The sequence below is a fragment of the Quercus robur genome, chromosome 10, assembly GCF_932294415.1.
Source record: "Quercus robur chromosome 10, dhQueRobu3.1, whole genome shotgun sequence".
Lineage (NCBI taxonomy): Eukaryota > Viridiplantae > Streptophyta > Magnoliopsida > Fagales > Fagaceae > Quercus > Quercus robur.
In genome coordinates, this window is record NC_065543.1 from 24453083 (window position 1) to 24465690 (window position 12608).

General features: G+C 35.5%; 1 protein-coding gene across 1 annotated transcript; it reads right to left on the reverse strand.

Annotated features, from left to right (window-relative positions):
• Positions 1 to 4002: 4002 nt before the first annotated feature.
• On the reverse strand, positions 4003 to 5680 carry LOC126703214 (probable 2-oxoglutarate-dependent dioxygenase AOP1). The gene is made up of 3 exons (XM_050402171.1): positions 5262 to 5680; positions 4815 to 5136; positions 4003 to 4521 (listed from the first exon to the last, which is right to left on the reverse strand). Exons 1-3 carry the CDS (start codon positions 5639 to 5641, stop codon positions 4273 to 4275), a joined length of 951 nt encoding a protein of 316 aa, XP_050258128.1. The 5' UTR covers positions 5642 to 5680; the 3' UTR covers positions 4003 to 4272.
• Positions 5681 to 12608: the final 6928 nt, after the last annotated feature.

Here is a 12608-nt window from a genome sequence, read left to right on the forward strand (position 1 = left end):
ATTTGTTTGTGCTACAAAGCTCATTGCATGTAATTGAATCTAATTAATTCACTTAGCTAATTATTTGATTAATTTACCAAAGGAGTCAATACATTCTTGGCCTATCACCATTAAAGTGGAAGCACTAGCGGCAAGACGCGCTCTAGAGTTTGTAGTAGAAATTGGAGTGGACCAGGTAATTTTAAAAGGCGATTTAGAGATCCTCATCAAGGCATTACAAAAAGACTCTAGCAGCCTAGCTCAATATACCATCTGGTTACTTATGTCTAGTATCTAGCGTCCATTTTCCCACCCCTATATGCTTTTCCCATGTACGAAGGCACTGCAACTTTATAGCACATTCTTTTGCATGAAGAGCAATTTGCTCCCCTCTTTTATTTGTTTGGACGAACGATGTACCACTAAACATTGAAATTGTAACTCAGGCTTATTTAAATAGCCTCCCTTAATTCTTCAATAAGACTAGGGCTTTTTCTCAAAAAAACAAATTACTTAACAAATACATCAATACATTACGAGCATGGATAGAATGACCTATTTCAAAATTTTACAAAAGGATAGGGGTCTAAGTCCAAAATTTTAAACATTATGGGACAAAATCAAAATTATCCCAAACCGGAAAGGTGCAAATAGAAATTTAATATTTTTTTACCATTCAAGACCATAATTTTGTTATACATACATACTGGACTAGCTTTCACAATTTTCATTTACCTTAGCACTTAGAAAAAAAAAAAATACATACATACCTATAGATAAAGTTATGGCATATATTTTAAAAGCCTCCTTTAAATAAAATGGACAATTGTACTTTTGCACAATAATCATAATAAGAAAAAACGTTGACGAAAATAAATTAATTTGTTCAAATACAAATGACTCGCATATTCTTTTCTTTTTTAAGGGGGAAAACAAGAAACTTTGATTAACTTGAACCGGTTAAATCAACTTGAAGTGCACAATAAAATTGTGATGGAATATCCTCCATCCACACTAAAAAATCTGGAATGTCAATAACGTATCTTGCTAGGCTTACACATTCTTGATTGTCCAACATTGCAAGTTTTTCATATTGTAAAGTTGTGATTTACAACTATGGTTTTAGTTGGCTTTTATTCCGTGCCAAATTTGATTGTAATTTTATTATATCTTTATTGTGGGATTTGATTGTAAGGGTTGTGTGATAGAGAGAGAGAGAGAGTGTGTGTGTGTGTGTGAAGACTCAAGCAATTGAAGCCAGAAGAGTTCTCGAGGGTAGCTCGCGACTGCGAAGTGAAGCATGTGCCTTGCACATGACTAGAATGCGAAGAGTCAGTACAGATGGAGACAACTGTGTCTCGCGAGTATATCGCAGGTATGGCCTTCCAGCGAGACACCCGCGAGACATTCTGTTCTGCCAGACTGTACTATCTGATACACACTTTTTGTACCCACACTATATATACCCACATTACCCACAAATGTTAAGGAGTGCTTCTGAGAGAAAACCCTAACCAAACACCTTGAGAGTTAGAGATTGTTATACCCACAATCCTTTACACAATAGCTTGTGGATTTTCCTCAACTCCTACCTCTCCATTTCCATACCATTGAAAGGTTGATAGCCCAAACACTTAACATACCCTTTCAGAGTGTCAAGTGATCATTTGGTGCTGTTGGGAAGTATTGGAAGAAGCCAAGGATGGCAGATGCAACATGGAGCTTGTTGCGGGATCTAGAGAGCTAGACAAGACACGGTTCCGAGAAGTCTTGTTGGAGTAGGAGATTGGAGGGCGTAGGTACAGTGGGTAGATTAGGCTTGGAGGGTCTCTTGCTAACCCATGTATCCCAACTGATTGTCTAGTGGATCGTTTACCGCTTGGAGGGCAACAGAGAGGTTTTTCGCTTAGTTCTTTGGTTTCCTCTTCGATAACACATCGGCGTGTTATCTGTGTTTGCATTCTTTTTCCCTACTCTTTTACATTTCATTTTACTGCTGTGATTCTATGAATATAGAGTAGCTTGTTTGTTTATCCGCTCACATTTACACTATTCTGCACTTAGAATTAAGTTAGTGTAAAATCTATCGAGCCGTAACTTTTATTTGGGGGCCTAAACATCTCTTGTGCTTTTAACACATTTTCGAGCTTTCACATATTATTTATATATATATATATATATATATATTATGCCTATGCATATTATTATTTTCAGAGGGGAATTTATTGTAGAAATCGAACTTTGTGGTCAAGAACAGAGTGATTTTTCTAACAATGAATCAAGTCTCTAGGTCTCAACTTAACCTTGTGGTGGATTGATCTTATAGAGCCTTCAAATTCGTTTTGGTCTTGGAAGGGTTTTAAAGCCTTGTTTGTGGTTACCCACTCTTGCCAAGTGACTAGCTCCAAGGATATGGCGCATATAGCCGAATAAGAATGGACCATCTACAGGTAATCCAAGGACATTTGAGGCACATTGGAGATGGGATGGGTGTGGTGGCTAGGTCTATTCAAGATCTGATAGGCATAGATGAAACTAGCCGACGCCAATCTGGACATAGCAAAGATGACCTTTGCAGCGACCGGCTGATATATATATATATATATATATATATAATATTATATCTTAGTTTAACAAATACAAATAATTCCCAGAGAGAGAGAGAGAGAGAAATTGAGCGAGCCAGTGCGATAAAAAGGAGAGGCTGAAAGTGAGAAATGCGATTAAAGAAGAAGAAGAAGAAGAAATCAGCATTACGAATAGGGTTTAAGAGCTGATACTTTACAAAACGATGTTGTTCAAGTTAAATTTTATTTTTTAAATTTGAAACTAAATGACACTATTTTGGACCTAATTTATATATATATATATATATATAAACTGAAACTTTTGAAATTCTCACAATTTTCCATGTCAGCATTATTTTTTAAAAAAATTCTGATTTTTTTTTTTTAAACCCGATAATACATAAAACCCAATAATACTGATTTTCTATTTCTCCCGTTCCCCTTCTTCCACTTCTTTGTCATCCAAAACACACCCCACGGTCAAACCTTCTCCGTCGTCCAAAACAAACCCTATGGCCAAAGCCCTTCTCCATCATCCAAAACCCAGACCCATATTAGCTCTAACAACACCCGATCCCATTCCCCTTCTTTGTCGTCCAAAACGCCTCTGAAGTGATTCACTCCAATCGCAGATACAGGTCAGCCAAACCCCTTCTCCGTATCAGACCATTCTCTCTATATTTCTTAATTAATCTATGAATAATATCTTTTCATATTGTCTTTAATTAGGTTTTTCTGTCAATTTAGGGATTTCGTCTTTAATTAGGTTTTTCTGTCATTTTAGGGATTTCACTTCCTAACCCTCGGGTGTGTTGGGTTTTGGCCGTCAACTGCAATTGAAGCCAGTCTCCTTTGTAGAGGAAGTCCAAACCCGAGGTAAGCATTCTAATTTTCTCTTCAATTGAAAACCTACATGCCCAGTTATTCTTCCAATATACTGTTCTTTCTCCACTTCAATTGTTCATGAAATTTTGTTTGTGGTTGTGGGTGATCTACTTTGGTGTTTTGGGTTGCTATGGCTGAATGGTTGGCCTTTGGTTTGCCAACATTAAAAAAGGGTTTTTTTTTTTTTTTTTTTTTTTTTGCTTTTGCTTTAGGTTCTGTCGATTTAAGGTGGAAATTTGTGTCGAAAAAGATTGCGATGACTATTAAGGAGCTCTTTGAGACGGATTTGCTGGGCGGGGTAACAGACTAACAAAACAATGACAACTTGGTAAGTTCACACTGAAAAAGAAAAAAGAAACAAAACAACACTTTTACTAAAATAAATCTAAAATAGATATCATTTCTAATCAATATATTTTTAATTGGAAAGTAAAAATTTGATAGGACAAATGTTTCAATGATGCATGGCAAGATGGCATGTGATCCATCAAGTTATCATGACTCCTCAAATCAAGGTAACGAGTCCGTGTCAACCTTTTATCTTACAAATACATCCATTAATTCATGTATATCTTGTATGACTCTCTTTCTATTATTTATTTATTTATTGAGAAACAAACACACACACACATACAAGGCTGAGAAAATAAGTTCTAATATAAAGATACACCACAAAATCCACTCAAAAGTCATGGTAACTTTTAAGAGAGAGTGGGGTAAATTATACTGCACACAACACCCTCCTTAAAATTCCATTTACTTTTCAAATGTTATTCTAATCAAGTTTTTTCTCCTCAAAGTTCTCTTCAATCCACAGAGTTTAACCATGAGCTTCTTTAAATCAAAAGGCAACACCACAGTAGGCCTTGATTGTACACGGATGCCTTTGGCCCTCATCAGTGCTGTAGAAACGAAGAAATCCTTGATGATCAAATGGCTTAAATTGTAGTGGGTTTTCATCGTCGACTAGCTCTTTTGGTGTTTGAATTGTCCCGCTATTGAATGAGAACAATGCAAGCGAATATCTATCTTTGTCTTCTCTCATAACAACCCTGTGGTGAGGGGAATATATCCTGCCATTGCTCCAAGCCTGGGCCAATCAAAACAAGTATTTATCAGCACCCTATCAAATGTTTATTCTTTCATTCTTTTTAATTTTAATTTTTGATGATAATTTCGTATGTAAATTATCATCAATGAAATGAAAAATTTACTGTATCCAAAAACCAATTGAATTGTAATTTCCTAAACGATTAACCTACAAATATTTCATTACTGGAGAAATTAAAAAGTCAAACATAGCTCATTCCCGACTAAACTTGTTTATATGAAATATCCTGCACAAGCTAGCATTAAGCTAAAATTGGTGACTGTAACACTTACTGTGAATGCCTCTCCAGCCATGAATATGAAGGAAGAAGGGGAAGGCTCAAAATGAATCCACCTGTCATCCTTTGTTTTGATCTCTAGACCACTCACATCATTTTGGTGTAGTATGGTCAAGAAGCTCTTGTCAGTATGAGACATGGCGCCAATGTTACTCTCGTTCTCATTGGGCACACTATATTTGATGAGTCGAAGAAGATATGTGGTTGAATTGATGTAAGAATCAAAGTACTTGTTCACTCCATAGCTTTCAAATACCATACTCTTCACCGAACGTTCCAATTGGGAAACAATCCTTGAGTAGGAGTATATGGTGTCACTAAACAAGCAGGAACAAATAATTAATTAGGTATATATATATATATATATATATATATATACAAATACTAAAAATAAATAATAAAGTTTTTAGGATTATAATTAAATATGGAAATATAGTTATACCAAAAGCGTTTGTTTCCACGAGGCCACATGAGATTTGTGAAGTTTTGAGTTCTGCTGAGAATTTGTGCGTCCTCAATTCCCATGCTTTCATTGAGTGGCATATATGGGTTTTGGCCAAAATAGCCATGGTAAGGTTTGCCAGAAGTGTTTTGGGTTTTGGTTTCCAGAGGGAGATCAAATAAATCCACTAACAAATCAAAAACAGAATTGTGAAGCTCCGAGGAGATGACTTTATCATCATATGATGCTACGAAACAGCCGTAATCTTCGAGAGCCTGCCGGACATTGTTGCATATGGATACCCAGTGACTTGTACCTGATTTCAATTTGTTAGGAGAGAAATCTATAATAGGAAGTCTGGGTTGTTCTTGAGAAGGCATTGTTTGTTGCTTTGCTGGCTCGATCTCTTCTCACTTGTTCTTGTGTCTTAAGGTTATCAAATAAATAAAGCTTCAATCTATTTATAGACAATGAGCAAAGAAAATGTCATCCATGTTTATATATAGTTTTGACTTTAGTTTTTTTAATGGCTGTTGGAAGTTGACAGTTGATGGCAGGTAACATCACAGAGTCAAAGTGCATTGTATTCTTAACAAGGATTAGAGTTGCACTATATATTGTCACACTCACGTAGACACAAACACAGTAGCAAAATGCATTGAAGGTGGTACCAATTTTTAGTTATGTGGAACTAATATCATCTAATAATAATATTATTATAAATAAAAGAACTCTGACTTTTATTTTTTATTTGATTTTTTTAAGGGTTTCAATGTTTGATGTTGGAGCTTCACCATGTCGTGGCAAAACGAAAAAGAGGACCCTCACCACGAATTGAATATTGAAATTGACATCTTTTTATAAATATTGGTCAAAGTCTTATATTTATATGTATGGCCGTTTTCTGTTAAGTTATTGTTGGCTACATTGTATTGTCAACGGAAAATATACATAGCTATGGAGGGGTAGTTTTTCCAGTTACTGAAATCCATCTTTTGCTGGACTCGTTGAGTTTTGACATATCAAACATTAATTTCAAGATTCTTATTAATACAAATAAGTTGAAGGTGCATTCGTCGTATGGTTTTGTTTTCTGCTAATAAACTAATTTTATTGGGAAACAATAAGTCAATAATTAAATGATTATTACATAACTTCAAAATTCTTATCTAAAGTACCTACTATCTCATAATAACATATATAGCTACTTGTAATGAAGTGCTTCTCACATAATATAAGATTAAAATTAATTGAATGGCAAATTAATTGAATGATAATTTGATAAGATATTCGCTTGGCGTATACTGCAGCAGCCTCTAGGATTCGAATTTTATTAGCATATATAATTTTCTTATTATTGTTTTCATTACACTTTTTCCTTTTCTTTTTTGGAATAGCTTTCTTTACATCATACTTAAACAAATACATCAATACCGGCCATTGATGGGACAAAAAATCAAAATTACCCAAACTTAAAAGGGGCAAATAGAAATTTAGTATTTTTTCCCAATAAAAGCTCTAAATTTTGTTAGGCATATATACTAGACTACCTTTCACAGTTTTGGTTTACCTTAGCCCTTTTTTTATTTTTAATGCTTTTAACCTAAAAAGTTATGGTATAGTTTTTTAAAGGCCTTACCTCTTTTCTTTTCTTTTTTGAAGTACAACTCTACTTTTGCACAATAATTAAAATAAGAAAAACAGTTGATGAAAATAAGTTTATTCAAATATAGATACTCTTATATGCTTGATTGTCCAGCATTGCAAGATTTACAATAAATAAATAAATAAATAAAAAATATATATATTATACCTGTACAAATTATTTTTTTTAGAGGGGTATTTATCATGGTAATCGAACTTTGAGGTTAGGAATAAAGTGTTTTTTTCGAACTGGAAGGTTGAATTTAATCAACCATCTTGTTGGCTTTATTCCATGCCAAATTTGCTTGTATTTCAGCATTTAGTAACCCTGTATTTAGGTGGGATTGTTGTAAGGGTAGTGAGTGAGATAGAGTGTTGAAATGCTCAAGAGTGTGCAAGAAAACAGAGACTCGCGACTTGATCTCGAGGGTGACTTGCGGCTTCAAGCTGCCAGAAGCAGCACACGTGCCAAGCATGCCAGAAGTTGAAGCGTCATGCTAGCTAGAGCATTATAGGACAAAATAGGACAACTGGCCGTTCTATTATCGCACGGCTGGATCTCGCGACTTAGTCAAGCCGCGAGGCCAAGCTGCGAGCCACCCCTGTTTTGAAAAACCTGACTCTTTACATTCCATTCTCACCCCAGTATAAATACCCCTTATACCCACATAAGAAAGAGAGCTTCCAGAGAGAATTTTGAGAGAGAGAAACCCTAGAGTAAAACAAGATTGATTCATCTACAATCTTTACATAAGAGTCTCTTCAAATTCCTCAACTTTCTTCCTCTCCATTGTTAAACCCTTGAGAAGTCTTTTACCAAAACCTACTCTCACCATATCCATTATTGTGAGAGGGCTGTTTGGTGTTCTGGGAAGCAATTAAGAAGGAACCAATCTACATTGGTTGATGCTATGGTCAAGTAGCAGAATCCAGGAAGCTAGAAAAGAAATAGGTTCGGCGCAACCTCGTTAGAGCAAGAAGCTTGGAGGGCTTAGGTACACTGGGTAGATTAGGCTTGGAGGGTCTATTGCTGTTCATGTATCCCAACTACATTTTCTAGTGGATTACTTACCGCTTGGAGGGCGGCGGAGAGGTTTTACGCCGAGGGCTTCGGTTTCCTCTTCGATAACACATCGAGTGTTGTCCTTGTGTTTGCATCTTCCTTCCCTTTTATCTTTGCCTTTTATTATTTGCTGTGATTGTGATTTTAATTGGCTTAGATCGCTTACCAATTCTGTTTATAGTTTTTGTTCATTTTCCGCACACTAGTTGTTTGTCATAAAACTTGAATTGGTTATTTTGTAATTGGGGGTCTAAATGTTCAAGGGTGTTTTATACACTATTTGAACTTTCACGAACAAAGAATCAAATCTCTATGTCTGGACTTAACCTTGTGGAGGATTGCTCTTCTAGAGCCTTCGAATTTTTTTCTTAGAGCGGTCTCTAAAGCCTTGGCTAGCAACAAGGATAGGGTGGGTATAGCTGAAAATAATGGACCCTCCGTAGGTAATCCAGGGCAAGCTGGTGGTTGTGAGGTCATTTGAGATTATTGTGGATAATGGATGCTTGATTTCTTGGTACACATTGAAGAGGTGATGAGTGTGATGGCCAAGTTTTGGGTAGGAAATTAGGATGATGCGCAGGTCGGACTGGGCGGGTGGAAGGCAATATTTTTAACCAATCCGCTAATGACGGATTGGGAAAATTCCAATCCGCTGCCAACCCATCAATCTATGAATCCGGCATGTCTATTAAAAATCTTAATGGTTTCAACTTGGCAGGTTGAGCTGGTTGGGCAGGTTGACAAATTCAATAGAAAATTATACTTTACCACCCTAAACTATATTTCATATTACACTTTATATTCTAAACTTTTCGAAATATCTCAATATATAGAGGCAGGCAGTTCGGATTAAGGCGGGTAAGAAATATCTCAACCCTCTATTCAACTGAACTCACTAAATTATTTATCTAAAGCACTAACCCGTCCCACCTCAATTAATGGACCCATATGAATTGGGTTGGGTTGGTGCGGATGCGGATGTGGATTGGCATCATGTAGCTTTTTTGCACAACCCTAATATATATATATATATATATATATATATATATATATATACCATAAAGGGGGAAGGGGACACACTGCTGAAGAGGATGAGACGGAAGCACAGTAATATTGTAAATGTAAATAATGTAAAGAACTTGAAAGTAAATAGCTTGAAAATAAATAACTTGAATGTAAGAACAATAAAAAGGCGGTAGAACCAGCCAAGCAGTATATATCAAAATAATTGAAAGTAAATAAGAACAATAGTTCAAAATAAATGAAAGCAATTTAGAACCATCCGGTATGGCGGTAATCCGTCCAAGGTGGTGGTAGCAACAAGTAAAGTAATGAACATAGAACTGAAAATACTTCTTATTGAAAGTAGGATAAACACTTACAGTAGTAGTAGTGAATACAAGATCTCAACGATTACAGGTTAGCAGTTACAAAGCTTGAACTAGTCCTAGTTACAAGGTTTGTAGGATTACAAGGCTTGTAGTGAACATGGGTAAACAAGGTAGTAAACAAGGTAGTAGTAGTAGTAGAAGCAAATGGGTTCTCTCTCTAAGAAGGCTAGTTCTAAGGGAAGAGAAATCAGAACTAAAATGTTGCTTGAGATAAAAACCCCAAAACATAAGGGACAACCCCCCTTAAATAGGCAAAATTCGGAGTGAACAGTGCCATGAACAATAACAGATGAACAGTAACAATGAATAGTGACAGGTGAATAGTAAAATGGAATTTTTCTTCTCTTTTTGACCCAATCTTGTGAGGAATCCACAAGATTATGAGAATCCTCCTTAGACATCAGCAATAGGCCTATAAGTGTAGGAACAATGCCTCATTATTGGTGTCCTTAAGAGACAAAAAGAAGCCAATAAGAAAGAAGCCACTAATAGGCATGCACTTTGTTGTCTTCACGTGAACATCATTCTTTGGGATCCTTTAGAATTATCATAATGGTGAAAAACCAGCTTCTAGCAGTAGTAAATATTGGAGCATTGGCCATTGTGCAGGCTAGACAAATAAGAGAATCAAAATCCTCCGCAAAATCCGGAGTATCAGTTCTGAATATTTTGGCTGTTGTGCAAGCCAGGCAAATAAAGTAACACCAGTCTTGTAGCAGTAGTGACCTCATCAATCAGTAGAGGGAGCATCAGAGGGATAACCATCAAAAGGATCAAAAGGACCTTGTGGAGAATCACATACATGATCATGGTAAATAGCATACTTATTACAGAATCCGCAATATAAAATTGGCTCAAAATTTGGAGTTTTCCCTGGAATGAGAAAACTGTCTAGATTAGGATGATCTTCTGTGTGTAGGTGAACAAAGGCATTAGCATAGGGTTTGGGACCAAAAATAGCAATTCACGAAATGATAGTTTTTCCATAGATTATGAGCAACTTCACGAATTTGATTATTAAAAATTTCTCCAGCAGTTTGCAAGACCAAAAGGATCTTTAAAGGATAATCAAGAATTTCCCTTAAACCAGGGCCCTTGGTGAGTATAACCATTAATGAGAATGAGATGCTTTGAGGGGTTAACATTCATCCAGTTATTTCTTTCCCATTTTGGCAGAGTGCTCTAGCATCTAATGGTAACAAAAGGTCTAGTGGAAGAGTTTTCAAATCCTTTAATAGCATTCTGAATGATCTGTGGAAGTTGGTTGGCCTGTTTATGACTTGTTAATTTTACGAACCTAACAAAGCCATATTCAAACATTTGGTAAGCCAGCTAGAATTAGGATCATCATCATCACTATCATCTGAATCTTCATCAGTGAAATATGAACCATCATCAAAATTAATAAGGAGACCAGGAAATGGATGTTTCTTTTCATATACTTTGAGACTGCTCCCAAAGTGATCTTCCCATTCAAGCTGAATAAAGACATTATCACCTTCGTCTATTTCATTAGGGTCAGGAATAGTGGCAGTAACAAGTTTTCTGAAATACTTGGACCATAGGTCAAAAGACCTAAACATAGCCTTGCTATCCAGAATACGGGATTGTAAATCTGAAGGCAAGTTGGCAACAACACTTCTTAACATGGATTGGGTCTTAAGACTCAATCTAGCATAATCAGTGCCTATTATAGTCTCTTTATCCATCGAATGGATTTCCTCTTTGCCAAAGAGTTGACTAGTGTAGGCTTTAAGACGGCTCACAAGAGCCTCATTTTTTGAAACAAGGTTATTTTCTGGAACAAAGTCAATATTTGAAGCAAGGTCATTTTTTGGAATAAGGTTACTATAATGGCTCATATAAATCTCATTTTGAGCAGTAAGGTTAACAAGGTGGATTTCAAGGGCTCTAAGGGTTTTTTGAAAGACATTACTGTGGTTTTTGGTAAAAGCAAACTGAAGGTTGTCAAGAATGATTTTAATAGGATCTGGTACTTCTGAATAAGTTCCATCGTGGAATTGTAAATTTCTTGACAAAACTTCCTGTAAAGCAATTAATATATCACTATTGGAGTATGTCACCTCTGCTGGGACATCTCCTTGAAGGGATGTTGATCCACTGGGTTTTACACCAGAAGATGCGCCTTCATGCATTTTAAAAGGTCGTCCCGCTGGGAAACCTTTGTCTCGAGAATAGTCCTGTGCAGGAGCTTTTCCCTTGTTTTTCTTTTCCATAATAATCCACTTACTAGTGGTATAAATATGAATATTATTATTGTCCCACTTATTAGTGGTATTTATCCACGCATCATTATCCGATTCCTGCAAAGAATCATTGATATTGTTAGAATAATGGATAGTTTTTAACATTTTGGTGTTATGAAAATTACCTTTAAAATCATCAAAATTCATGATTAGTTCTTGAACAAGTTCATGCATGGGAGAACCTTTCTTATAAGGCAGATTATCAATCTCAATTTCAAATTTTGAAGCAAATTTGAATTTTACTTTCTGTCCAAATGGATCAGTAGTAATTCCATCATGTTCAACAAGAAAGGGATACAAAGTATTAATAAATGGCAGACCAAGAATCACTTTATCAGTCATATTTTTGACAAGAACAGAAGGAATCTTGAAACAAACATTATCATGGCACACATGAGCATTATTCAATTCATACTTTATTTTCATTTGAGAACCATTAGCAGAAACCAATCTTTCAGTAGATTTTTCGAAATATTTTGAAGGAATTAATCCTTCTTGGATACAGTTCATGTCTGCACCAGAATCAATCATAGCATTAACAGTGAAATGATAATTAGGAGAAACAACAATTTTAACTTTTGTAAACCATTTTGGAGGAAGTAATTTATTAACAAAAGCAAGTTGGGGATCAGTGAAAGTATCAGGAGTACCTTTATCAGAAAGAAGAGCCTGTTGACTGGATTCATCTCCATCACTGTGCTCATTCTGTTCATTACTGGATTTATTAAGGTCTTTATCAAGTTTTAACATTGTCAATTCTTGTTTGAGATTATTGTTATCACTTTTCATGCTTTTAAATTCATGTTTTAATTCATTTATCTCTTGTTTAACAATATGAAGTTCATTTTGGAGATCATTAACAGTTAATTCTTTAGATTTCTTTTTATTAAATCTCTCCAAAGTTTCTTCAAAGCTTATAGTAGATTTTGGTTTTTTACCAGTTTCATCTCTTATCAAATTTTTCTTAAACCTATCCAAATAT